The sequence below is a fragment of the Triturus cristatus genome, chromosome 2_2, assembly GCF_964204655.1.
Source record: "Triturus cristatus chromosome 2_2, aTriCri1.1, whole genome shotgun sequence".
NCBI classification, from domain to species: Eukaryota; Metazoa; Chordata; class Amphibia; order Caudata; family Salamandridae; genus Triturus; species Triturus cristatus.
The window spans coordinates 669,059,545-669,086,773 of record NC_140582.1 but is presented as its reverse complement, the minus strand read 5'-3'; the positions used below and the strand labels follow the sequence as shown (position 1 = coordinate 669,086,773).

Below are 27,229 nucleotides of genomic sequence, written 5' to 3'. Positions count from 1 at the left end.
TCCTTGTCACTTCCAAATTACTGCAGAGCGCCGCCTCTTCCCCGAGCAATTCCGGACTTGGCTGACATGCGGGAGAATGACTGTATCCGGTGCTACCGCTTCCCCCAACCGTTGATTCTGGAGTTGACGGCGAGGCTGGCACCACACCTGCAACCGCTGCACAGGTATCCTACGGCACTGACACCCAAGCTGAAGGTAATGGCAGCCCTACATTTTCTTGCCACGGGTACCTTTCAAAATACCATAGCTCATGTTGGTGGCATGTCCCAGAGCATGTTCTGCCGTGTGCTGCATGATTTCTTAGAGGCCATGTTGCTTCACCTGGATGAGTTCATCCATTTCCCAACCCCTGAAATGTTGACTGGTGTCAAGCGTGGATTCTATGCCCTGGGAGGGATGCCCCATGTCATTGGGTCCATAGATGGGACACATGTGGCTTTGGTACCACCACAGGCACAGGAGGTAGCGTACAGGAATCGCAAGCACTACCACTCCATCAATGCCCTTGTGGTGTGTCTGTCCAACATGGTGATTTCACATGTCTGTGCTCGTTTTCCAGAATCAGCACACGATGCCTACATCATGAGGCGTAGCAGGGGTGCCTGAAATGATGACGCAGCTGCGCTACGAACGAGCATTTGTTGTTGGTGGGTACACTCTGTCTGTCCTGTATTTTGCGTAGACTTCCAGCACGACCGCTTCTCCTGTCCTACTTATGTCCATGTGCTTTCCATGTAGGGGACGCTGGCTATCCCAACATGCCATGGCTGATCACACCTCTCCGCAACCCCATCACGCCGGCCCAGCTCCGCTACAACACCGCCCATGGCCGAACAAGGCGAGTGATAGAGAGGACATTTGGCCTCCTGAAGAGCCGATTCCGATGCCTCCACAAGACCGGCGGCGCCCTCCCATATGCCCCGGCAAAGGTCTGCAAAATCTTCATGGTCTGCTGCATGCTGCACAACATGGCAGTTGAGAAAGCTGTGCCACTCATCCTGGATCAAGATGATCAGGACCATCCACCCGTGGAGGACGAAGGTCTTGGCAATGGGGCTAGTGATGTGGAGGATGTGGTTCCGCAAGAGGATATCCGGACTCGGCTCATACGCGACTTCTTTGCTTAGTGGTGAGTACCAGTGTCTGTGTGTGCACGCATTGGTCCCTGTGTGGCATGTGTTGCGATGTGTGTGTCCATCTGCATGTATGCCACGTGAGTCAGAGGTGTGTGTGGATGTGTCACTGGAGTGATGGTGCCAGTGATGTGTATTTCCCCAGTCATAATTGTGACCTGGCATGTTGTCATCCTTACATGTGTCGAGTACATGCACATGCAAGTGGCTGTGCTTTTTGTGGCTGACTTCTTGTGTGTCTCTCATCCCCAGGTACTTGCGCATGCCGTCTGCTGGTTGCATTGTTGTGGCACTGCTATTCCTCATGGACACGTCATCGTGTGCTGACTCAGCGTTACACGCACGGACAAGTTTGGAAGTCTCCTTAGGGTAAGGGATGCACCAGGGGTGTATTGGGAGTGGCAGTTGTTTACGATGTATGCACACTGCCCCTGTTGATGTTTGGTTCCTCTGCAGACATGTCGCATCACCATGGTACACATGACATGCAGCTGGGTACACCTGAATAGATGGTCAGACTTGTTGACAGTCATCAGTGATGAGATTGTGGAATGTGATGATGGCATCAATGTGTGTTACACTGCCCTCAGACACATACAGTTTGCATTGGCTTGACATGGTGTGGGACTTCCACATCAGCGGATCAATGGTGTATGGCAGTCTCTCCGTGAGCAGCAGGGGGTGTTTAGCTGTTAGCCGAAACTTGTGTGCCAGTTCCATGGCTATCACGCATTTGTGCTGCAGAAGGGGGGTGCCAGTGTCGGACCCACATGTTACTCCACATGACTCGTTCATGTGTACTCCGAGTTGCCTCTGCAATCCCGAATACATGACTAATAAAGGTGTCCCTATGCCTCCAAGGTGCCTCTTCTCAGTCAATGCTGGTGTGTTGCCACGGTGCATCCGGCATGTCTGGCATGGTTTTCCGTGATAGTGGCTATGTGTCTATGTGTAGAGTAGCAAGATGCAAGCTGTTTGTGTGGGATTAGACTGTGTATTGTGCATGATGTCCATTACTGTGTGGGTATTGTGACATGTGCCATCCCCATGCATCCAACGTTGGCCAGGCCACCATTCTCTGCATCCACCTGACTCAAGCTTGCAGGACATGGTTCTGCCACCTGTCCACACATACCTGGGTGCCCCACAGGACACTCCACATGATCCCTGACCTCTGCGCATGGCTTTCGCTGTACTCAACATGTCTGTCGGCACGTTGTGCGGCCACCCCCTCAGCTGGTTGGGCCCATCACGGGTGTGTATGGTGCTCCATGTCTGTCTTGCCTAATACAATGTGACCCATGTGTGTCCGGTGCCAGACTCAGGCCCCAGGGTGTGGATGGTTGAAGTCAAATGAGAACTCAGGCATGGTTAGACTTTACAAGACACATGTAAGGTAATAATGCAATCAGTAGGCATCTTCTCTTTATGGTGTTACTTTTTATTTTGGTTGGGGTGGGGGGGGGGTTTGACATGAGGGGCTTTCCGGGTGTGTGGAATCCAAAGTTCACTAGGGGAGTTGGTGTCCTTGCCATTTGAAATCCTCAGAGTCCATGCCACAGTCTTTGTCAACATTGGTCAGACAGTGACCAGCAAGTCCATGTGGCAGAGAATGTCTTTTGCTGCTGTGCTGCTGTTGCTCCAGTGGGCCAGGTGCCAGGCCAGGTGTCCTGGGAGATGGTGCTGTTGCGCCAACCCTCACTGTCTTTTCCGTGGACGACCCGCCCTCCTGCGGGGACCCTCAGAAGCAGGCCGTGACGATGTTTGGGATGCTCCATCGGATGTCTCCTCCTCCTCCTCCTGATCCCTCCCTGTGGGTGGTGATGTTCTACGCCTGATGGCACAGGGAGGGTTGCCCATGTTGTCGGCCATCCGACGGAGTGTACTGTGAATTCCCGTGAACACCGTCACGAGCTCAGCCTGTCTGTCCTCCATCCACCGTTGGTGTCACAGTAGACAGGCATGTTGCTCCGCATGTTGCTGGGCCTGCTGGGTCTTGATCTCATTGAGGGTCCCCTTCATCTCGTTGAGGGTGGACACAACCTGGGCCATGCCCGTGGTGTCCTGCCGGTATGTGTCCAGGATGTTTCTGACATGGGAATATTCCAGTTCCCCAGCCAACCGGTCAGGCTCACGCCTCCGCCATCCTCCACTCCCACCACCCCTGCCCACTTGCACCTTGCCTGCCCTTGTGGGCACATCGGGTCTCCGGGACCCCTGAGGGGTGGCATTGGCGTTGTCGCCTGCCTCCTCCTGGGTGCCCGGGACACCGTGTCCCTCCTGGCCAGCCTGGCTGCATTGTGGTGGTGGGGCAGGGATCCTGGGTGTCTCCTGGGATGTGGCAGGAGTGGGGGTGGTGGTTGGTCCAGTTGTACCTGACGCAGGTGCTGCAGGTCGTTGGACACCAGAGGGGCCAGGTTGGTCGGGGTCGGGTTCGTCCACAGAGTGGTGAGAGTCGTCGCTGCCGGTGGCTCTGTCATCCCGCCGAGCCGGGTCCTGTGAGCCTTCCCCCCCAGTGTTGGGGGGTGATCCACGACGTTGACCTGTGTGTGAGAGAGACAATGTTAATTTTGTTCCATGCAACATCCATGTTTCATTGGTTTCAAAGTTGGCACATTTCCTCTGGGAATTTGGATATGTCTTGCATTCCACTCACAGTGCACTTGTGCATGGGTATGTCCCTTGGGCACAGCTTTTGCGACTTTACCTATGTGTGGCACAGTCTTACTTGCTGCGTCAATTGTGACTGCAGTCAGCAGTGGAGTGGGCAGGTGTGGCGAGCCATGCATTGGCGCCTTCCGTGTAGCACTGTACGTGGGCACATGGAGTTGTTCCACACACTTACATGATGCAGGTAGCTGTCGTTGTGCTCGTGCACAGGTTGTGACATGGCCCTGTGTTTTGCCATGGAGAAGAGGGGGATTCTGGCACTGGCCACCCTTGTCTACATGCACGCAGTCCACCTGCTGACGAGCAGACATTCCCACACACCACAAGGCTGATTTGCTCTCCCTGTGTGTCCCTTTCTCGCTCCCTCTCTGTCCCCCCTCCCTCCCTCTGTGTGTCAGCCTCCTCCCTCTGTCCGTCTTCCTGTGTCTCCCTCCCTCTCTGTCCCCCTCTCCCTCCCTCTGTGTGTCAGCCTCCTCCCTCTGTCCGTCTCCCTGTGTCTCCCTCCCTCTCTGTCCCCCTCTCCCTCCCTCTGTGTGTCAGCCTCCTCCCTCTGTCCGTCTCCCTGTGTCTCCCTCCCTCTCTGTCCCCCTCTCCCTCCCTCTGTGTGTCAGCCTCCTCCCTCTGTCCGTCTCCCTGTGTCTACCTCCCTCTCTGTCCCCCTCTCCCTCCCTCTGTGTGTCACCCTCTGTCACCTCAGCCCAGCTTCCTGGCCACACACTGTTAGCAGATCTTTGAATGGCCCTTGGATTGTTGATGTGAGTTTGTTTCTGATCTCCAGGCACCCATTGGGTGTAGTGTCTGTGTCTGCACTGCTGCTGTGGTGGTGTGTGCTGCCACTCTTTCACCGTGTTGGCTGTTCATTAGCTGCTGTCATGTGCAAGAACGTGCCGTCACCCCCATGTGTTGATGCAAGGCGTCCGCCATTTGCTGGCAAGTCATTCCTGTGTGGGGACACACTGTTTGTCTGGCTGTGACCTAGGCCATATGGGCAGGGGGCATTGTTGTCTGCTTCTGATTTGCACTATGTGATTTTTGGGGCCCACCCTCCCGCCATCCGGCTTACCGTGTCATGTGTTGGTGTTTTCTGTGGCCTGTGACTTGACATTGTCCAGCTGGGTGCATGGGGCATGGTGGCGCCAGTGGCATGTGCGTGTTCATGGAGTGTGGTTGAGTCATGCGATAGCTTTGGGTGGTTGCGTGCCTGTTTGTGAGTTTGGTTGTGGATGACGTACCCCCATGTGAGGTGAGTTGTTTGTGTACTCACCCGGGTCTCGGAGTCCTTCTAATCCGTCCACTGCCACCACCGGCAGTATGGCCATCACCCTCTCCTCCCAGGGATGGTATTGTACGGGTCTGCGGGGCGGCCCTCCTCCAGTGACGTTGGCCTGGTTGTGGTCGTCGGTCATTTTGGCTCGGACCCTCCTCCGCAGATCGTACCACCTGGCTTGGCATTCATGCCTGGTCCTTCTGGTGTCCGCAACAGCATTCACAGCATCGACGATCGTCTGCCACATGGCTGTTTTTTCTGAAATGCTGGTCTGTCTGACCAATGTTCCAAAGAGGTGTGGCTCAACTCTGAGGATTTCATCGACAAGGACCTCCAACTCTCGGCTAGTGAACTTTGGATTCTTGTTAGTGGGCATGGTGAGGGGTGTGGGTGTGGATGGTGGGGGGGTGTGGATGGTTGTGGGTGTGTGGGTGTGGTTGTGAAGGTGTGTGTGTGAAGGTGTGCAAGTGTAAGGTGTAGTAAAGGTTCTAGTATGGTGCTGTAGGTTGTCTGTGGGGTCTGGCAGCAGTGAGTCTGTTGCAAAGGCTCATGGTTTGTGTGTGTGGGCCCTTTTTATTGGTCCATTGGTGGGTGTGGCTGTGTTTGAACTTTGGGTGGGTGTGTTATAAGGAGTGGTTGTGTTTTGGGCCTCTGTTTTGGATTTTGGCAGTTGCAGGTCAGTGAATGTGTTGTTTTTGTGGTTGTTGGACATGTTTTGTGGCTTTGTGCCATTCGAATGGTGTATTCTTGTGTTGTTTTGCTTTGTCCTGGTTGTGTACGTGCGTTTTTAGCGTGTGTACGGTGTGTACATGGGCCATTTTGTTGTACAGTGCTGTCCTTGTGTCTGGCTTGGTACGACTCGTACATGCGCGATGTTGTGTGAAGGTGGTGATGTTGGGGCCTGCTCCATACTTAGAATGTTGGGGTGGGGGTATGCTCCATGCATACGCGGGTGGGGGTACGCGTCGTACATACAAGGTTGGGGTGGGGGTACGGTCCGTACATACACGGTTGGGGTGGGGGTATGCTCCATACATACGCGGGTGAGGGTACGGGTCGTACATACATGATTGGGGTGGGGGTACGCTCCATACATACGCGGGTGAGGGTACGGGTCGTACATACACGGTTGGGGTGGGGGTACGCTCCATACATACGAGGGTGAGGGTACGGGTCGTACATACACTGTTGGGGTGGGGGGTACGCTCCATACGTACGTGGGTGAGGGTACGGGTCGTACTTACACTGTTGGGGTGGGGGGTACGCTCCATACGTATGCGGGTGAGGGTACGGGTCGTACATACACAGGCGGGGGTTCGACTCGTACGTACATGGGTGTACATACACGGGGGGTATGACACGTACACGGGTGTACATACACAGGTGGGGGTACGACTCAAACGTACACGGGTGTACATACACGGGTGGGGGTACGACTCGAACGTACACGGGTGTACATACACGGGGTGGAACGACACGTACACGGGTGTACATACACGGGTGGGGGTACGACTCGAATGTACACGGGTGTACATACATGTTATGTTATGTTATGTTACTGTTTTTGTACCGCGCACAGCTGCCCCAGCAAAGGGGCGTCCTGGCGCCAGAAAAGGTAGACACAACAACACAGAATGCAACAGGTTGCTAAATTTTATTAAAAAGAAACGTTTTAATAACACCTCTGAACCTAGTTGGGGGGTACGACACGTACACGGGTGTACATACACGGGTGGGGGTACGACTCGAACGTACACGGGTGTACATACACGGGGGTACGACACGTACACGGGTGTACATACACAGGGGGGTACGACTCGAACGTACGGGTGTTGGGGGGGGTCGGCGCGTATGCGGGCACATGTCTCCATGGTTGCTATGGGTGTTTTTTCCCTACGGTTGTAACATCGGACGCACGGGATGGATCGTGATTCCGCGGTCGGACTTCACTTTTCACATTTGTACGGTAAATCGTCCGGGGACGCGTCGGACACATTTTCCGACCCGAGGACGTGTGGGGAATTATTCCCAATGCGATTCGTATGGTCTTTTTCCCATGCGAATCGTAATTGGCAGTTTGTACGGCACTTGTACGATTCGTACGGTAAAAAGACCGGATACGAGTCGTACGGGGAATTTTTTTACCGGATCGTAATCGGCACCCTAGTGTCTTTGTCAATAAATCACCACAGTACATTTTCTTTCTTTTTTTGTTAATGGGGTTCTATTGGGTTTTACAAGGTGCATACAGGAAATAACAACACGGCATGAGCAAACGCCATGGACAAGCCAGAATATCAATTTTACATGGGGTAAAAAAACACATACACATGCAAACATACATCTGGCATTGCCACAAAGAAACAACAGTACACTAATTAACTCCATCCTGTAGGAGGCACCATGAGAGAACAAGAAAAAAAAAAGGGTTGGGTATGGCATAAGGTGGTAACAATAAAGGAGAAAAGTGGGAGAGGAGGAAGAGGAAAAGGGGGAAGCAACATTGGGGAAAAGAGGAAGGAGGCAGGGTGTGGAGGAGGGGGGCAATACAGGGGAAGGAGAAACTTGCGAAGGGCAGAGATGGTTCCAAGAAACAAGAAAACAGGGAAACAAGAAAGATGGGGAGTATAGTGGGTCACCCACCGTGTGTCCCAAACCCCCTCCCCCCAAAAGATGGAGTAATAAAGAATGATAACCCCACTAATCACCTAGATCCTGACCTAGGGCCTCCAGTTCAAGCGCAGTAATGAAGCAGGCTCCGGGTCCATGCTGGGGGGTGGGAGGGAGTGAAGTAAACTGTGGGACCCGAATAGAGGTAATTAAGGCAGTGTTAAGGGGCTGTAAGGAACCCTCCGCAAATATCCAGGAATTTCTCCAAGTGATCATTGAGTCGAGTGATAATACGTTCATAAGATGCTGGTTTTTACATAGCCTGTAACCAGGAATCATAGGATGGGCAAGTACCAGTGATAAAAGAATCAATTTTTTTTTTAAATGTCACAAAGCTTACAATAATAAATGAACTATTGAGGGTAGAAATGGATGCTGCATTACTTTTTAACAAATTACATGATTTGCAAAAAATAAGAAATACAACACAGTCCTGGGTTATGCTTATAATTAGGGCTCCCGGTTTTATGGTATTTATTTTTTTGACATTTCCGTCTGTATTTATCCATATTTATTTTTTGTCAACTTCATCTGTATTTATCCATATTTATTATGGGTTTTGTGAAACCAATTAAGCTGGAACTGATATATTTCCACATTTATTTAACCAATGAATATGCAGTCATGCTTGAATGCCTGCCAGGTTTCAGTAATATGAACAGCCGCAGAAGATAAATCAATGCACTTATATGAAAATATTCAGATTTCAGTATCAACCTTGTGCATATCTACTGCTGTTTAAGCCTCTTTACTAAAATTACTTTCTTTTTATTCCCCTTACCTATCAATCCACACAGTTATTGGCAGGCAGTCATGGCAAAGTGTATTTACAATCACTCAAAAAGCACCCAATTTCCGTTTTTATCCACATTTAAAAATAAATACAGACAAGAAACTAAATGGTTTTCTGTCTGTATTTATCTTTAAAAATCTGTAAAAACGGAAAACAGGGAGCCTTAGTTATAATTTATCGAGTTGTCTATATTATTTTAAATTTTCAAAGGAACCTCGTATATTTGTGGATTTCCTGCAGTAATAGGTTCAACCTGCAACTGCTAAAATCTACAGATCCTGGTTGTTTGAATAATGATCTGTCATATGGGAGCCCACATCACACGTTTCGCATTTAAATTCCACTAAGGCGTCAAAAATGTTGTAAGAAATGGCTTTAAGAGTTTTGGGGCAGGAGGTTTTGGACTTTGAGTACTAACTATGGCAGATTTCGTTTTGTTTTATTTCATTTTAAGATTTTTATGAAATGGCTCAGAAACTGAACAATATCTGCAGCTCGGTACTTGCTAAGCAGACCCCAATGTCGGGCATCGGATAACAATAAAAAAAAACACAACTCTGTCCACTACTCACATTTTTTCTTTGGAGGTGAATTCAATACGTGTAAAGCATGGAACCCCGTTTTCTTTAGTTTAAAATTATCTATCGGCGTTGTTCTTGAAACATTCCACACACGTAATACACCAACCTGTGAATCTGTGAAAATATACATAAAGTTGTCATTCTTTGTTCGGAGAATGAGAATTTAGATTATGGACAACATGTATCATCATAAAGCGCGTGTATATAATTTCATGTATGGACCATCACAATTACCGGTTGCTTCAGTTAAGACCTCTGCAGGCAGTAGCCAAACTAAAGCATGCAAGCCATTACTGGGCAAATATGCCTTTATATTACCTGCAAGCGAGGGCCATTTGTAAATACAGAACACGGATGAAAATAAGGAACACAGGGGTATATTATCAAGGACGGCATTAAAAATCATCGCCGCTTTAGCAGCAGAAAACTGCAGCTAAAGCGGCGATAATGGGTTTGATAATATGCCCTGGAGAATTCCAATAGAAGTCCATGTTCTGGTGTGAACATGGGCTTTTATGGGAATTCTCAAGGGCATATATAAAGCCCATTATCGCCGGTTTAGCGGCAGTTTTCTGCCGCTAAACCGGCTATAATCTTAACGCCGTCCTTGCTAATATGCCCCCAACATAGTAAGGATGGGGCATATTATCAAGAAACGGCGTTAAGATTATCGCCGCTTTAGAGTCAGAAAACTGCCGCTAAAGCGACGATAATGGGCTTTATATATGCCCTTGAGAATTCCCATAAAAGCCCATGTTCTGGTGTCAGCATGGGCTTCTTTTGGAATTCTCTGCGGCATATTATCAAGCCCATTATCGACGCTTTAGCGGCAGTTTTCTGCCGCTAAAGCGGCGATAATTTTAACGCCGTGCTTGACAATATGCCCCGATATTCTGTACGAGTGGCCAGTTGTTGCAGCTGCTCTTTGGTACGCCTCATCCTGCCATTACTATCCCTTACTATCCCTAGACTCAAGTCATGAAGGAGGTAGAAAGAGATGGAAACTGACTCGGCTCTTAGTGCCTGGGTAACTTTCTGTAGTTAGCGCTCCTCGCCCTTCCTCTTGTTTCTTAGCAGAAAATACGAAGCCATAGGCACTGAAAGTAGGGCTGCTGGGGGTGCTGCAGCACCCCCAAAACAACCGTGCTGTAGTTTAGAAGGTGAATGAGCAATAGTGAAGCCTTTGCAATGCGATCAAATGCAGGGGTGAAATGTCAGGCTGTTAATTTACTGCTTATCCTTTTAAAAATTATATTGTTTTTTTTTTCTTTTGCTGATTGCTAAGTGAGAGGAGTTTGTTTAGTGAACTATGTGAAAATCTTGCTGAGTGTTAGAAATGAGGGGGCTCTGGTTGGCGCAGGTGTGTACCCACAACAAGCAGGGACCCTTTACTTCTTGTCAGGGCGAAGGATGACTCCCCAGAATAACCCCTGCTCACCCTCTAGGTGCGTGGCGCGAGCAGTCTAGGCTAAATCTCAGGCGTACACGGCTAAGCAAGTGCAATAACACATACAGTAAACCCCTTGCATGCACCACAAACGGACACCAATCAGGAAGTATATAAAAATAAGCTTTTATGTAGATTCAGCAGATTCAAATACAAGGCCCAGTAACGTTAAACTGATGGGGCCACAACTCTTAGGAATACGGTAAAGTCTCTTTGTTACGGAAAGTTCTTTAGGCGGGCACAAGGTAACTGTGGGCCTCAGCGCTCTTCGTGCTGAGGCGGCGACCGGGAAGCACACGGCAGATGACAGGGAAATCAGAACGTTGCGGACCCTGGATCCGATGCGAGCTCGCGGTCGAGTTCGTAAGTACAGTACCTGGTTTCTTGACGCAAAGGCGGGTGCGGGATTTCAGCGGCTCTTCGACAGAAGGGCGAGGCGGCGTCCGGGGCTCCCACACTTTACGATGGGGGTCTGATCTTCAAGCTCACAACAAGAGCGGGGTGTTGCAGGTGGCGGGTGAACAACGCGGGGCAGCCGGGCACGCAGGTTACGTCCGGGCCGTCCGAGGCTTGGAGATGTTCACGACGCCGATTCCGGCGGGAGGGTGAAGGTGCACAGCGAGTCTCCAGCGAGCGAGGTGACAGGGGCAGCCCAGCACAGCGTAGGGGGAGCGGCTCAGATCGAGCGAGGCTCTTTCCAAGGCGGGGGCGGCTAAGCAGTCCTGGTCACGGCTCAAGGAGGGACTGGGGCACGAGGGTCACTGCTCCGGCGAGGGAAAGGACACCACAGTCCAGCGGCAGGCGAGTGAAGATCAGGTAGAGCCCAGTGGTCCTGGGGCTCAGTTCAGGGGGCAAGCTCAGTTCCAAGCCCTTGGAGATTGTTTTGGAAAGCACAAGTCTTGAAAGTAAAAATAAAGCAAAGTCTTCAGCAAAAGGTTCCTTTTCTCTCCTTTGGCAGCAAGGTCACCACTGCAGGCCAGTCCCCCAGGATAGGGACAGTCTTCCTCCTTACAGCTTTCCCGGTGCCTCCTCCTCAGGCAGAGATTCTTCTTGGTCAAAAGCGGATCTAGTTTCTTAGGAGCAGGGCTCCTACATTTATACAGCAAATCTTTTGTTCTCCCAGGCCAGGGGGGCCCTTGCCTAGTCCAGTCCGGTTTCTGAGCACTTTGTTTACGTGATGCAGGCTTCTTCTTTCAGAGTGCAGGGCAGAGTCATCAGACGCTCCACAGGGGGTGGAGCCGGCATTGTGGTGGCAGAGCACTGTCCTATTCAGAGCCTAGGAGTACTCCTCCCACCCATCTACCTGTCGGTCGTCCTATTCACCACCAGGCTACCTAGCCCTGCCCATCTGGGTTCCCCCAGCCCTGTCACTCACACCAGCTAGACATCAGATACACATCACGCAGAGGCGGGCTGAAATGTTTAGGCAAGCAAAGGCCAGATTTCTAAAAGCGGCATTTGCAAACGCGGAATATTAAAATAAACCTTGGGAAAAGATGTACCTTATTATTCCGAGTTCAGGCATACTAAACTCGATCTTCTACCATGTTCCCTGGGTCGGTTAGGATCGTAGGATGTAACAATCCTAGCCGCCCATACTGGCCTATGAGAACAGGGTAGCCTTACAGTAGTGAACAACAAGATGGCGGTAATTCACTACTAAGACATGCCACGCATCCAGGCTTGTCCTACCTTATGCTTACAACGCACCCTGCCTGTGGGCCTACCAGAGGGGTGACTAACATGAAGTTAAGGGAAGGTTTAGGGACCGGCAAGTGTGGGCACTTGTCAGTCAGCATGTCAGTACCAGACTGCACGCAGGTTCTGCTATGGCAGACCTTAGACATAATTTACAGGCCGCTTCTGTGGGTGGCACAACCAGTGCTGCAAGCCCACCAGCGGTATTTGCATTTACACGCCCTGGCGCTCCTGGCGCACTTTACTGGGGTCTGACAGTAATCCAAACAATCCAATCATGGAATCCAACCAACATATACAATTTACATAGGGAGCACTTGCGCCGCGACACTGGTTGGCAGTGGCACAGCGCGCTGAGCGGCCAGCACCATAAAAACACATGAGGCACAGCGACAAAAGAGGAAGGGAGACTCACGCCAAGGTGCCAGGTCTAACACTGAGGTAGAGGAAGCATGATAGTAAAGTGTTTTATTAACAAACAACACAATTTAAATACCTGTAAATTAAATGTACAACTATTTCAAAATGTATCAGCATAAAGCAAGGCATAAATGAGGCGCACTTTGTATCAATCAATCAGTCTGAATTTGTAGAGTGCAGGTAATCACCCATGAGAGTATCCAGGCACTGGGTTCTTGCTAGGATCGGTCGAAGAACCAGATTTTGACTCCCATTCTGAATTCCTGGAGAGAGGAAGGTGTTCGGAGGTGGATGGGAACGGCGTTCCAAGATTTGGCAGAGAGGTAGGAGAAGGAGCGCCTTCCATTGTAGCTTCGGTGGATATGGGGTGTGTGTGTGAGGGCGAGGGAGGCATAGTGCAGGTGCCTAGAGGGTTTGTAGAAGTTCAGGAGGTGGTTGATGTAGGCTGGTCCTTGGTCGAGGAGGGCCTTGTAGATGAGTGTCAGCCTCTTGAACAGGCATATTTTCTACATGGGAAGCCAGCGAAGGTTCCTGTGGTGAGGGGGTGATGTGGGTCCATTTGGGGAGGTCGAAGACGAGTCTGGCGGCCAGGTTCTGTATCATCTGGACCCTCTTCAGGAGTTAGGTGGTGATTTCTGCGTAAAATAAATTGTCGTAGTCCAGCCGGCTGGTGACTAGGGCTTGCGTGATGGTTTTCCTGGTGCTGACAGGGAGGCATCTGAGGATCTTTGGGAACATGCAGAGGGTGTGGAAGCAGGCAGAGGAGACTGCTTTGATCTGGCATGTAGTGGTGATTTTGCTGTTAAGGATGATGCTGAGGTTGCAGGCGTGGTCGTTCAGTGAGGGTGTGGGTCCAAGTTTGAGGGAGGTGTTGCTCCCAAAAATCAGCACTTTCGTCTCGTCTGTTTTGAGTTTCAGGCAGTTGGTCTTTATCCAGTCGGTGACACTCATCATGAGTTGTGGAAGTTTGTCCTGGTGGTGGAGGGAGTCTTCTGAGAGTGAGAGAATGATCTGGGTTTCTTCCGCATAGGAACTTATGTTGAGGCTGTGGGTTCTAATGATGTTGGCCACGGGTTTCATATAAATGTTGAACAGGGTGGGGCTGAGGTATGAGCCCTCTGGATGCTGCAGGTGATGCTCTTGGGTGCTGAGATGATTGGAGGTAGGCAGATTCTTAATGTAAACCTGTGAGGAAGGATGCTATCCATTTGAGGGCATCTCCCTGGATGCCAATGTGGTGGAGTCTCATGAAGAGGGTGTGGTGGGATATGCGGTTAAATGCTCTTGGGAGGTCGAGGAGGATCAGGGCCACTGTTTATCCCCGGTGAAGGAGGGTTTTCATGTTGTTGGTGGTAGCGATCACATTCGTTTCAGTGCTGTGGTTGGCACAGAACCCTGATTGAGTGGCGTCCAGTAGGTTGTTTCTCTCCAGGTGTTTGGTGAGTTGGCGGTTGATGGTCTTGTCACAGACTTTGACAGGGAAGGAAAGCAGAGAGATGGGGTGGGAGTTTTTGAGTTCTCTGGGGTCAGGGGAGGGTTTCTTGAGCAGGGGTCTGACCTCTGCCTGTTTCTATCCATGTGGGAAGGTGGCTGTGCTGATGGATGCCTTGATAAAGGAGGTGAGTTTGAAGCTGATTTCTTGGCTCCTGTGGTTGAAGAAATGATAGGGGCAGGGGTCTAAGGGTGCACCAGAGTGGATGGAGTTACTGATGGCTGTGGTGCTCTGTGTGGTGAGTTGTTCCCATGAGGTGTGTGGGTGGTTGTGGGTGGAGTTCGTTGGTGTGAGGAGGTTGTAGAGGTCGTGGGTTGGGGTTCAAAGTTTCTGTAGATGGTGGATATCTTGTATATGCAAAGATGCAAGTTCCTACTTCTGTTGCCTAAGTAATACCAACAGTAAAGCGAAAATTAATGAGCAACAATTATACGCTGTTTGTTGATCATCATTTGCATATATCAGCTTGGAGATTTCTTTGCGGTTCATGGGCACATCGTCTCATGGTTTTAGACCAGAGCTCATCTACAATTTCATATATGGATGTTGCATAATATAGTGGGCGTGGAGGTATGATGAATTTACAGTATTGTGCCAAGTTTTCACCACTTATTAGTCTGGGTAATGCACCATTTCAGTTTGAGCACCTGTGTTACACTTGTTTTGGTTTGCTGGAGATACCATTGGGGGAGCAGAATTGCAGGCTTATGCAGAGGGGCACATGACCAGTAGCATGCGGAACATTCTCTTTGGAGCACATCTAAGACTCACCTCGTCTCTTTCTATCTTCTTTCTTGGTATTTTAAAATATACCTCATGTTGAAATAGGCCGTTGTTATTACATATGTTTTCATATTTTGATAAGATTTTAAACATTTATTTGAGCTATTATTTTGCCTATAGATTCCCCTGAGGAAGGGTGCAGACAGCACCCGAAATGCATTGGGATTGAGTGATGTACGACCATTACTTGTGATTTCCACATGTATGATTTTTGTCAAGAAGAAAGAAAAATCATGAGAATAAACCAAGATTCATGAAATTATGAATTTATGAAACTGTGAAATATTGTTTGGTCATTTTTTTTCATTTATCATGTGGATTACGTCAAACTATGTGGAATTGGTTTAAATTGAACATAACACGGAGGTTAATTTTTTTGTGACGCTTTACGAAGTGCATGTGTAGTGCATTCCCTGTCTAAGACCTTAAGTCCTAGTTGTTTCTTTAACTTTCTAAAAGTGGCATTTTCAGAAATGTGATTTAAAATCTGACTTTATCATTGAAGAGGGATTTAAATTACAACACTTTGGACACCAAACTCAACATTCTCACCTGCTTCCAATTGAAGGTTATCACTTATTAAATGTAATAAGTTAACCTAATGTTATCCTATTGAAGAAGAAGGCCTTGCAGTAATGAAAAACAAACGTTATAGCTTTTCACTACCAGGACTTGTAAAACATAAAAGTACATGCCCAACTTTTTAAATATGCTGCCCCTTAACCTATGAGCTGTTTAGAGCCTACCTTAGGACAGTTTAAACAGCACACAGAGGCTGTAATGGCAAGTCTGAGACATGTTTAAAAGGCTAAGGACCTCATTATGAGTTTGGCAGTGTAGGTGCGGGTTCAGCACAGCCCGCTCTCGCACTGCCAAACCCGAATGCTGTCCGCTCACCAGATTACAATACAAATCATTGTATGGCAGGCAGGCAGTGTGGCGGTCTCACGGCAGTGCAGTAAAAAGGCTCAATGAGTCTTTAATACTGCCCCACCATGGTATCGCCACAGCGTGTTTCAGCACAGCATGGACTGTAAGTCCATGCCATGCCGGAACTAGGGGGGGGTGCTTGCACATAGGGGGGCACAAGATGTGCCCCCTGCATGCAAGGGGGAAGAGGGACCCTGGAGGGCCCCCTTTGTTTCCCCACCACCAGCTTTTATATGAAGGTGCTGACCGGCGGTCTGGAAAACCAAAATATGCATGGCAGTGCCAGAGCAGCACTATCTGCATATTCTGAGCCCTGACCACAGTGCCAACAAGGTTCCCTGGTGGTTGCGGTAGTCAGATGGTGGTCCGACCGCCAAACTTACAATGTGCAGTCAGACTGCTACCGCCGCGCCCCTGCGAGTCTGGCAGTCTGTGGAGCACCAGATTCATAATAAGGCCCTTAGAAAGTGGATGGCACAATCACTGCTGCAGGCCCACTAGTAGCATTTAATTTACAGAATCTAAATACATGTAGTACCAGCTTACTAGGGGCTAACAAGTAAATTAAATGTGCCAACTGTGTGTAAGCTAATTTTACCATGTCTAAAGGAGAGAGCACAACCACTTTAGCACTGGCTAGCAGTGCTAAAGTGAGAAGGGTCCTAAAAGTCAACAAAAATAGGTTTTGAAAACAGGTAGGTGAAGGCAAAATGTTTGGGGATGATCCTGCGGAAAGTGCCAAGTGCCACGAAATCCCTTTTTGATCTAAATGTAACAGTGACCTGAGTGAACCTGTGACTGAGTTAGGGTTGATGTTGAGGGAGAAGAAGTACAGGTTGCTTACTGTTGTGATCTGGGTTAGAATGCTCTCCATGTAATTGAATGGAGTGATGCATCTGATGATGTAGATTGATTCCAGAGGGAGAGAGAGAGAAACGGTAGAAGTGTTGGTGCTGTGTTAGACATCGTGCTGAACTGTCAATAAACCTTTGACTACAAGCCTGCCTGGTGAACAATCTCATTTTTACACTGGCGACGAGTTGTTTATGCCTGACTGGGGACAGGCAATGAAGCGAAGCACCAATTCCCCTTCACTTTCAATTTCGAGTGGTTTTGCACCTGGATTTCAACTTTGCGGCGAAAGAAATGAAGATTTCACTCAATTACGTGAGTGTGGCATGTTCTAGTTCGTGTTAAAAGACTTTTTGAAATATTTAAGATCCTACCGTTCACCGTTGGTCTCCGCGAGCTTGCCCACGAGCTCCAGCAACGTTACTTGCTGTGGAACGCACGCACTGGAACGCACAGCTACGTTCCTACGTGCCTACGCGCCTGCGCGCCTCGTCATAGCGGCCATGTTTGTTTACAATCTCCTTGGTTACACGGAGCAAGGAGAAAAAGTTGCGTTGGATTACACGGAACGAGCATAATAGCGAACAAGTGTTTTTTTACTCTTGGCCTAAAAGAAAGACTGCTATCACAAAGAGGTAAAGTGGTTTCCTGTACCCTTCTTTAAACGGTGTTGAACAGAGTTCAGTAGAAGTTGTAGTAGTGCTGAAATAATTTTACTGAGACTCGTGAACTGCATTAACAGTTAAAAGCAAGTCATTACAAATACAAGCTAACAGTGTCATGACAAGAGCAGACAAGTTGTTTTGAATTGATTGAATCAACAACATCATTTCGCCATCTGTGATCAAACTTGATTAAGTAAGGTAAAATGGCGTTAGCTTCGTCTTCAAGTATGTCGCAGCCGCCCCCTTTCCTCTCTGAAGAAGGGGATCCAATTCTACCATGGAAAAGGTGGAAAAACTTGTTTGACTCATATATTGTAGCCATTGGGGGTGAAAAGTTTTCTGCTTTCAGGAAGCAAGCTATTCTCCTTCACAATTTGGGCGTTGAAGGAAGGAATACCTATGACAGTATGGATTTAATCCCTGTTGGTGATGGTGACGGATCGCCGGGTGATGTGTATGAGATGTCCTTAGTTATGCTGGAAAAGTATTTTGGTCCTCGTATCAATGTAGTTTTGGAGAGACACAAGTTTTTTACCAGGGTACAAGGTCCAGTGGAACGTGTTGGGAGCTATGTCGCATCTTTGAAAACGCTTGCTCGCACGTATGAGTTCGGTGACTTGTCAGATTCGCTAGTAAGAGACCAATTAGTGAGATGCACTAACAGTGTTCGTGTTCAAGAGAAGCTACTGTCGAAAAATCCCTCTTTGACTGAAGCTGTAGCTATTGTAGAGGGAATGGAGAACACCTCCAAATGGGTAAAAGAGATTAGGAAGAACAAGGAAGATAAAGGGCAGAAACCAAGTGAAGTACATGCCATAGAAGAAGAAGAAAATTTGGAGGGTTGCTGTACCTTGGCAAAGGTTACTTCTTCTGTCAACAGCAAGGCGCCTGCTGAGAAGGACACACGTGGGCGTCTTCCTTTTAAAGGTGTTCATAATAAGGGAGAGCGTGACAACCACCTTGCTGAAGGGAGTGGTGACTCTAGTGATAAGACTGCTTTGTCTAATCCTAAATTTAAGTGTTTGAGGTGTGGTAGTTTCTCACACTTTTCAAATTATCCACACTGTTTTGCGAGAGAGGCAGTATGCAACAAGTGTGGCATCAAGGGACATTATGCTAGAGTGTGCAAGAGTCTGGATAAGAACCGTAACTCTAAAAAGAATGTTGAAATTGTACGCACTATTCTGTTGAGCGTTAAAGCTGATAGTGGGGAAGTGGATGCAGACAGAGTAATCATGCCAGAATGTAAAATCATGGTTGATGAGTATGATTTTACTGTGCTGGCTGATTCAGGTTCACCGTTTACCATGATTGGGAATAAGCAATGGGATGAGTATGTAGGTTTAGAGAATAGGACCTTATTGGCGCCAGACATCAACCCTGTTCGCTATGGCGGTGCCAAGATCAATGTCCTTGGTTATGTTCAAGCTCTGATCAAATTTAAGGATAGGCACACCATGGGCAAAGTTTATGTGGCTGAAAGGGGAGACAATTTGCTGGGATGGAGGCACCAACGGGATCTTGGCATTATGCTTAACCCTTGTGCAAGTGACCCCAAAGAACAAGTTATGTTGGTAGATTCGTGGGGTGCGAGTGACGAATGCTACGAGAAGTTCCCAGAGGTCTTTTCAGATACCCTAGGCTGCCTTAAAGGATTTGAGCATCACATTGTATTAAAGAAAAGGGCCATAACTTGTGTACACAAGGTTAGGAAGGTGCCCAACATGATGGTTGAACCACTAAAAAAAGAGTTGCAGAGGTTACTGGGTTTGGGGATTATTGAAGAGATTGAGGCCTCAGAATGGCTTGCGCCCGTTGTTCTTGCTCCAAAGGATGGAGGAACGAGTGTCAGGATGTGTGTGGACCTTAGAGGATTAAACGAGTGGATTTGGGTTGATCGTCAACCTCTGCCTAACATATCAGAGTCTCTTAGTATCCTGAGAGGGGCTAAAGTTTTCAGTGTGCTGGATCTGTCGTCGGCTTACCACCAAATTATGCTGCACAAGGACTCGAGGCACCTCACGTCTTTTGTGACGCCTTTGGGGGCTTATCGGTTTCTCCGAATGCCTTTTGGGTTGGCGTCGGCGGCGGCTTGCTTCCAAAGGGTCATGAAGATGGTGCTTGGGAAAATACCTAATGTTATGTTTTTCCAAGACGACATTTTGATATATGGCAAGAATGGGAAGGAACATTGCTCAACCCTGTATGCGGTGTTGGGAAAATTGAGGGAGGCTGGACTCACAGTAAAAAAGGAGAAATGCCGAGTGGGGTTGAGTTCTGTGACATACTTAGGGCATGTAATATCTGGGGAGGGTATTCAACCCAAGTTGGAGTTAGCTGAATCCGTGGTGAAAGCTCCTACTCCTCAGGATAAAGACAAGGTGAGATCGTTTTTGAGTCTCGCAGAGTTTTACTCGAAGTTTGTTCAAGGTTTTGCTAGTGTGGCTGAACCAATCAGAACTTTGCTTAAGAAGGGGACACAGTTTGTTTGGTCTGACGAGTGCCAGAAAGCTTTTGATTGTATTAAGGCTGAAATTGGTAAGATGCCCACCTTGGGACATTTTGATGTGAATTGTAAAACTGTTTTGACAACGGATGCCAGTCTAAAAGGGCTGGGAGCTGTGCTCTCCCAAGTAGTGGATGGTGAGGACAGAGCTATTGCATTTGCTTCTAGAGCTCTCAGAGATGCGGAGGTGAATTACTCTTGTATTGAGAGAGAAGCGTTGAGTGTATTTTGGGCAATTCAGCACTTTAAATTCTATCTCTGGGGAATTCCTTTTTTGGTTCGGACGGATCACCGTCCTTTGGTTCAAGTTTTCTCATGCCGTCATAATGAAAACACTACGCCCAGGCTCAGGCGTTGGAGTGAGGGACTTCAAGAATTTAATTTTGTGGTTCGCTACATTCCAGGTTTGAGTAACAAGTCTGCGGATTGTCTTTCTCGGTTGCCGGTTGGAGAGACATCGGATTGTAGTGAGGTTGAGGGTGTGTTTTGGGTTGCGGAGTCTGCCTTTTCATCAGAAGAATGGAAAGAGGGTGTAAGCAGTGACAGGGACTTTGCTCTGCTTAAAGGGTGGATAAATCATGGGTGGCCTGATTACAAGGTTCTAGGTTTTGACATGAAACCTTTTTGGGCTGTGAGGGAAGAGTTGTCCTTTTGTTGTGACAATCTCATGAGAGGTGATAGAGTGATTCCTCCCAGTGCTTTTAGGGAGAGAATAGTCAACCTTGCTCATGAAGGTCATTTAGGAAGGAGTCTGACAAAAGCTCGGGTGAGAGAGAAGTACTGGTGGCCCAGTATAGACCGCATGATCGAGGGGGTGGTTAAAGATTGCTCATCTTGTGCTACTAACGATAAGTCTCACACTCCCAGTAAAGCTCCTTTATCTCCTGTGGAGGTTCCTGAGAAGGTATGGACAAAAGTGGGATTGGATATTGTAGGTCCATTTGAACTGCTACCTTCTTTTGAAAGGTTTGTTCTTTTGTTGGTGGATTGCACCTCCAAGTGGGTGGTCACCAAGTGTGTGTCTGTAGCTAACACGAAAACGGTGATTGAGTTTCTTAAAGACATCTTTGTTTCGGAAGGAGTTCCAAAGTTCTTAGTTACTGATAACGGTGTGCAGTTTGTCTCTCATGAGATGTACAATTTTCTTAGGGATTCTAATATTGTTCATCAGAAGACAGCCCTATACTCGCCTCAGGCTAATGGATTAGCGGAAAGGATGAACAGGGTGGTTAAGGGTCGTGTTCAGCGTGCTCAGGAGTCTAAGATACCCTTTAGTGCTGTTTTCAGGGAGACCTGGTGGGCTCACCGCACTACACCGAATGTTGTCACACTAAAGTCTCCTTTTGAAGATTTGAGGGGGAGGAAGGCTTCTTCCAAATTGAACCCGAGTTGGTTACCTCCCAGCGTTGGTGGTGGTATTTCTGTAGACACAAGACGTACCAGGGTTGCTGACCACCAGGGGAGGTATAAATCAAGTTATGACTCTAGGATGAATGTGAAATTCAAGAAGTGGTGTGTTGGTGATCGGGTGCTGGTGAAGAACCCCAGACACACGTTCAAAGGTAGATCTGGTTTTCTGGGTCCTTTCACCATTGTGGCGATCAGGAAGAATGTGGTGAGAGTTGACACTGACTGCTGGTGGAGTATGTCTAGGTTGGTCAGGTATTCGGGTGGTTTTCAGAATGTGGAGGTTCCCAGATCTGCTTTGTCGGATATGGGTAGTCCTATTGAGAGTGGCACCCTTGATAGGGGGGGAACTAGTTCTCGTTCTTCAAGGTGTAGGAGTGTGCCCGTCAAGTTGAAGGACTATGTGTTGAATTAATGTCACCATGGTTTGTGCAGTTGCCATACTGTGCTATAATAATGTAGTTGCATGCAGTAATTGCTGTTGCTGCACTGTGCTGAAGCTGTGAAGTGCATGTTGCGCTTGTGTTAATTTTTACCTGCTCTGCTTAGTTGGTGTTTCCTTGCAGAGTGCTGATTTGATTTGTGTTGTTGTTTGTTTGTTTGTTGGGAGGGGGATGTGTTGTGATCTGGGTTAGAATGCTCTCCATGTAATGGAATGGAGTGATGCATCTGATGATGTAGATTGATTCCAGAGGGAGAGAGAGAGAAACGGTAGAAGTGTTGGTGCTGTGTTAGAGATCGTGCTGAACTGTCAATAAACCTTTGACTACAAGCCTGCCTGGCCTGGTGAACAATCTCATTTTTACACTTACCTTTATTCCTAGTGCTCTTCCGCTGTGCTACCGTAAGAAATATTCAATGGAATGAAACCAAACTTGGCAAGTAACTAAAACTTTACTCAAGGAAGTGCCAACGGATTCTCTGGAGTAAACCATTTCAGCACTTTTGAAGAAACTTGTGTTACAAAAAGTGTCAGGAGAGATTGAAATGGTATAAAGTTAGATATTTCTACACTGTTTGTCCACAAACTATCCTCCAACTCGGAATGAGGACCCACATTTAAGTTTAGCAAGAATAGGCTCAGCAGCACTCTTTTTTTACACTTAATAGCTGAGTTAGACCCTGGGTGGTGTAGGGACACACGCCGGAGTGTTTCTATAACCGCCCAGATTCAGGTACTTTGCTGTCTACACTTTTTAACCTCAGGAAGGTATCAAGAGGTGGTTGCCATGGCAGGGGGGGGCTTCATAAAGTGCATTTTTACATTTCAATCACTATTTGTTTGGTGCAATGCTGATAAACAATCATTGATATCTTTTTCCCCAGCTCACAACTTGCAAACCAAGTTAGATTTTTTTTGTCCTACACATTTCCAACAGGTTTTAGGCTCTGTTGATTTGATATGTCTACCTCATAGTTCTAAAGGGTTCATGTTTAGAATTTGGAAGGGCCAGAACTCCCTAAACATTTAAACAGTTTGCAGTGCTGGCTCTTTAATTATTAACCTTGTGGCTACATTTCCGTGTTCTGCCCATGACTTCTATATATTTCAGCAATGTGCCCTATACAACTGGCTAGCAAGGGGAGACTTTGGTGATGATTTTTGTTTAAGTATTTCTACATTTTACATTTATATATAATAATACCATATTATATAGTTTTGGTTTTTAATTGCATTTATCATTTGACCTAGGTGAAAGAGCTTATGCACCACATACATAGAATGACCCCATACCTCAATGCAAGTACAGGAAGTGAACTCTGTTATAATATTGGCTATAATTGTACAAAAGCAATCACTAGGCACCTACAAATCTTTGCAACAATGTCAATAATAATTACAAAAGAAAACTCAAAAAAGGCTAAGTGTACAACTAAACATGACTCATAAAAAGATTTTTATTCTTACAAAATATATTTTAAAAAATTCATATATAGTGACTATGTAGTTTATAAGACAAGTTCAAAACAACAACATTCTTCATATTTAAATTGTATCTCATGATAATAATGGAGGCTTAGTAAAAAAGATGTATAATATTATGTCAAAGAATCACTTAATAGTATTTGATACTTTGAGTACTCTAATTACAATTATGTTCACAATGATAAAGTCACAACTGCATCAAAATAAATAACCACATGATTCATAAAGTTGGTTATTTCATTCATTTAGTCAACAAAGAAAGAAACAAAAATGATTTATTCTAATTATGTGTCCAAGTAGAGAGACACACAAAGAAGGTTTGCTTCAATCATGGATAGATATTCATGGAATCGAGTCTACGTGCATTTCGGCAACCCAAGCGACTTCATCAGGAAAGCCACAATTACAAATTACCAATTGTATGGTACCTAGGGGTAGAGATATCAACTGGAAACACAGTCTGATTTGATAACTGGACCAACAGATTGATTAAAACTTAATCACTTAACACAAGAAGTAAATGGCATTCAGAATGATGGGGAAGGGAGGACAATGCACTAAAAACAGACAAATCTGTGAGGCAAACAGGGTGAGTATCCAAGGAGCAGTGAGATATGTTTCTCTGATTATCCCTATCGACGATTCAGTGTGAAAACAGGATATAGATTCAAAGAGGTTGTTACCACTTCGTCAGCATTCACAGAATTGATAAAAATCTGTGCTATGCAGTCTGTGCCTGTGATCTACCATGTAAAAAATGGCAAGACCATTTTTTACGCAATATTTTCCATGCACTTGGAACTGACACTAATAGCAGTGGGTCCTGATTTATATATTGATAATATTGGCTATAAGCAGACAAGAGCAGTTGTCGAGCGTACTTTTAGGCTTCGCAACGCAAGCTTTCACTGCCTTCATATGAGTGAGAGAACCCTTCAGTATTTACCTCCAGTGGCATGTAGGATGGTGACACTTTGTGCTATGCAGCACAATATACAGACACATAAGGGACTTTCAGTGCAACATGAGGAGGGCAGCTCTGACGAGAGGGAAGACCAACCCCCCCCAAACATATCCCAATATGCCAGCAGAGAAGCAGATGGAATTAGGAGATGCAGTTACATTAACATCAATTATTTCCAAGGTAATTGTAGTTCAAGTAAACTATGCAATGAACAATGATGTAGTAAGAGTCAGAAAGCAGAAACGTAATTTTTATTACCATGTTTTTCACAGTAAATATGAAGTGTCACAACAGGGACTGCATGAATCTTTTGTTTTTCACAAGATGATTCAATCAATTTTACTGTAACACAATAAATATCAGTAAAGGTTTACAGAACATATTCAAAACATTGTTTGTTTTTGCTGAAGGTTGGCCTCTCTAGGTCAGTAACCAACATATCCCCTTCTAAATCAGCAGCCTGACTTTGTGTGCACTTAGATGTTATGGCATCAGAGACAGATCTACTGTGGCTAGAAGCCTCCACACTCTCTATAGCAAGGGTTGTCATACTACCAGAATGTGTTTGGCTTGTCTGAAGAAATTGAAGGCATGATGTAATCTCCTAGCTACTCCTATGCAACAGTGGGACATTTCTTACTGGAACGTATGCCACTGATACGTATGCCACGGCTACTGTTGCAGTTGTCAAATTTTCTACACTTTTTCCAAAATGTTGCATTTTAAATAAGTTGTGTTGCTGTGTTTCCTCAACAATAGAATACTTTAGTCACTTCATTGTTATATTTAAATTGTCAATAATACTAATCATAGCAGGGATGCCTTCTTGGAAGCATGTTATTTTTATCACATTGTTTTGTTTGAACGTCTAACATTGCTTTTTCCATTTTCACAACTTTTGGTCTGGTTGGAATCCATGGTAAGAGTGGTAAGAATCTTTGATTCCTAAGTCTCTATATAAACGTGTTTGATCTACGGTGTGCAGTTGACCTGAAATTTCTCCTAGATCTAGGCATGTCTCTTCTTCTAGGTAAAGTTGTATCTGAAAATATAGGTGTTGGTGGGATCTCCACTGCTTCAACCCTATAATTGGTGTTAGACTTGTGATCAGCTACATCTACCACATTGTGGCCATCATGTTCTATCTATGTGTATGAAATGCCATATAAGTTAATATGTATGTAATTTTGAATGACACATAACAGCTTTTGTTGAAGGGTAATCCTCTACAGTCTACGATGCACTAATTTCTTTTCCATATTCATGATACCAGTCTTTTCTGTTATTGTTTTTAGTTACATAAATACACAGTACAATTTTATAAAATAATATTTAAATTTGTATTATTGTGTCTTCGTTTGAACTGCTAAAACCTCTAACACTGTAATTGATCTACAAATCCCATAATGCAATTTATTGAACATAACAAATGTAAATGGATTGAAAAGTTGCATGAACCCAAAATAAATATTTTCTGTTGTTATATTTTGGAATTACAGATATAATTTTAAAAAGGTTAAGCTCCAACATTTTTTTCCTTGTGTTAATTAAACAACAAGGTAACCTGTGTGCTGCTGAGGAAGTTCAGAGTTATCAATATTAGTAAGGCCATACATATAGCCTCTGTAGTGAGGGTGCTTCCGATGGCCCCTTTAGATGCTGTTGGTGGTGGTCAGGTAGAAGGTCCCCCTCCAGTGCCAGCAGCTTTCTTCACCCTATTAAGCATGAGCAAAAGTCTTACCACCCCTTATGAATTTCAAGAATACTGCGAGTTGCTACACCCACAGCATTGATCCTTTCTTGGATAGAACTTCAAATGTGCTTCTTTGTGTCTTCAGGCACACTTAGAGAAGATTTTCCAGAACATTAGTCTGTGCTAGCTACGCATGCTCCACCAGTATAGCTATCTCATCATCTGAGAACTTGTGTTTCCACTTTTTTGAGGACTCCTATGTCTGCCCTTCATGAGTTGCGATGTTACCAAAAGTAGCTTGGAGTCCAAACAGGTCCTCTCTGCAAAGTCCTGTGCTTCAGAATGGCAGTGCAACAATATACCTCCTGATTGTGATATCATCAGAATGTGTTTGGGCGCCGGTCACAATTTGTGAACCTGTAGGAATTGCTTTCAGTGATTCAGTATTTTTAGGAAGTGAATTCTAAGAAAAAGCATATAGGAACATGTACACAATGGAATAGTTTATTTACCATATCCCAAAATGCGATATCTTAAGAATCGTAATTACGACTTGGTAAAACAGACAATAGCACATCTGGTCCCTGGTCCTTGCGTCCTCCCAAAGAATAAAAAGGCTACATAATGATGTAGGGTGGGCACACCTTGACTCCCCAGGCATAAGCGGCGAATTTCAAAAGAGCACTAAAGTTGAAATTTTAAAACAATGTATTTGTGTGAGGGTTTTGCAATTACCTCTTGGGGTTTGTGTATACTGACAAGCACAGTCCCATTATGCTTGTGGTTCATATTCCACTGTTCGAAACCTGGAACTATGAAACTCGAAGACTGCTGTTGGGTCCTCTCCCATAGTTCACAATTTCAATATTAAGATCATTAGGCATTATTTTAGGCGTGTTCAGTCAGTTGCCTTAAAAAATAGCCCACAACATCATTTAAAATGTAAAAAGTAAACTTTGTACCTTTCCATGTTACAACTATAAGACACCTCAAGTCAAAGCATGAGAGAGAGTATCTGAAGTGCAAGAGGGAGAAACTGACTTCTGAGCAGAGAACATTATTACTCCACAAAGCATTTCTGTGCAGGTGCTGCATCAAGTTGAGCCCGAAAACAATCCCCATGTCAAACTCTTCACAATGTACTGCATAAACCCTAGACATGGTGCAGAGACCAAGACCCAAGAATTTGGACAGAAATGGAGGAGCATTCTAAAAAACTCATCAGTGAAAAAAGGTATTAGTGGCTCTTTGCATAAACAATTATAAAAACATGTAAATACATGTATAAGTACAAAATGGAATTGTAAATAATAGATAAGAATGTTGAAAAT

General features: G+C 46.3%; 1 protein-coding gene across 4 annotated transcripts in view; it reads right to left on the bottom strand.

The window, feature by feature from the left end:
- Positions 1-27,229, bottom strand: part of WDR17 (WD repeat domain 17) — a 1,003,384-nt gene that overhangs the window by 629,814 nt on the left and 346,341 nt on the right. For all 4 annotated transcript variants that reach the window (XR_014978161.1, XM_085641859.1, XM_085641857.1 and 1 more), the window contains one exon: positions 9,106-9,228. Coding sequence is in view for 3 of the 4 variants with exons in the window: in XM_085641859.1 (XP_085497985.1) it covers positions 9,106-9,228 (123 nt within the window). In the remaining variant the exon portion in view is untranslated. The remainder of the gene's footprint in view (positions 1-9,105; positions 9,229-27,229) is intronic.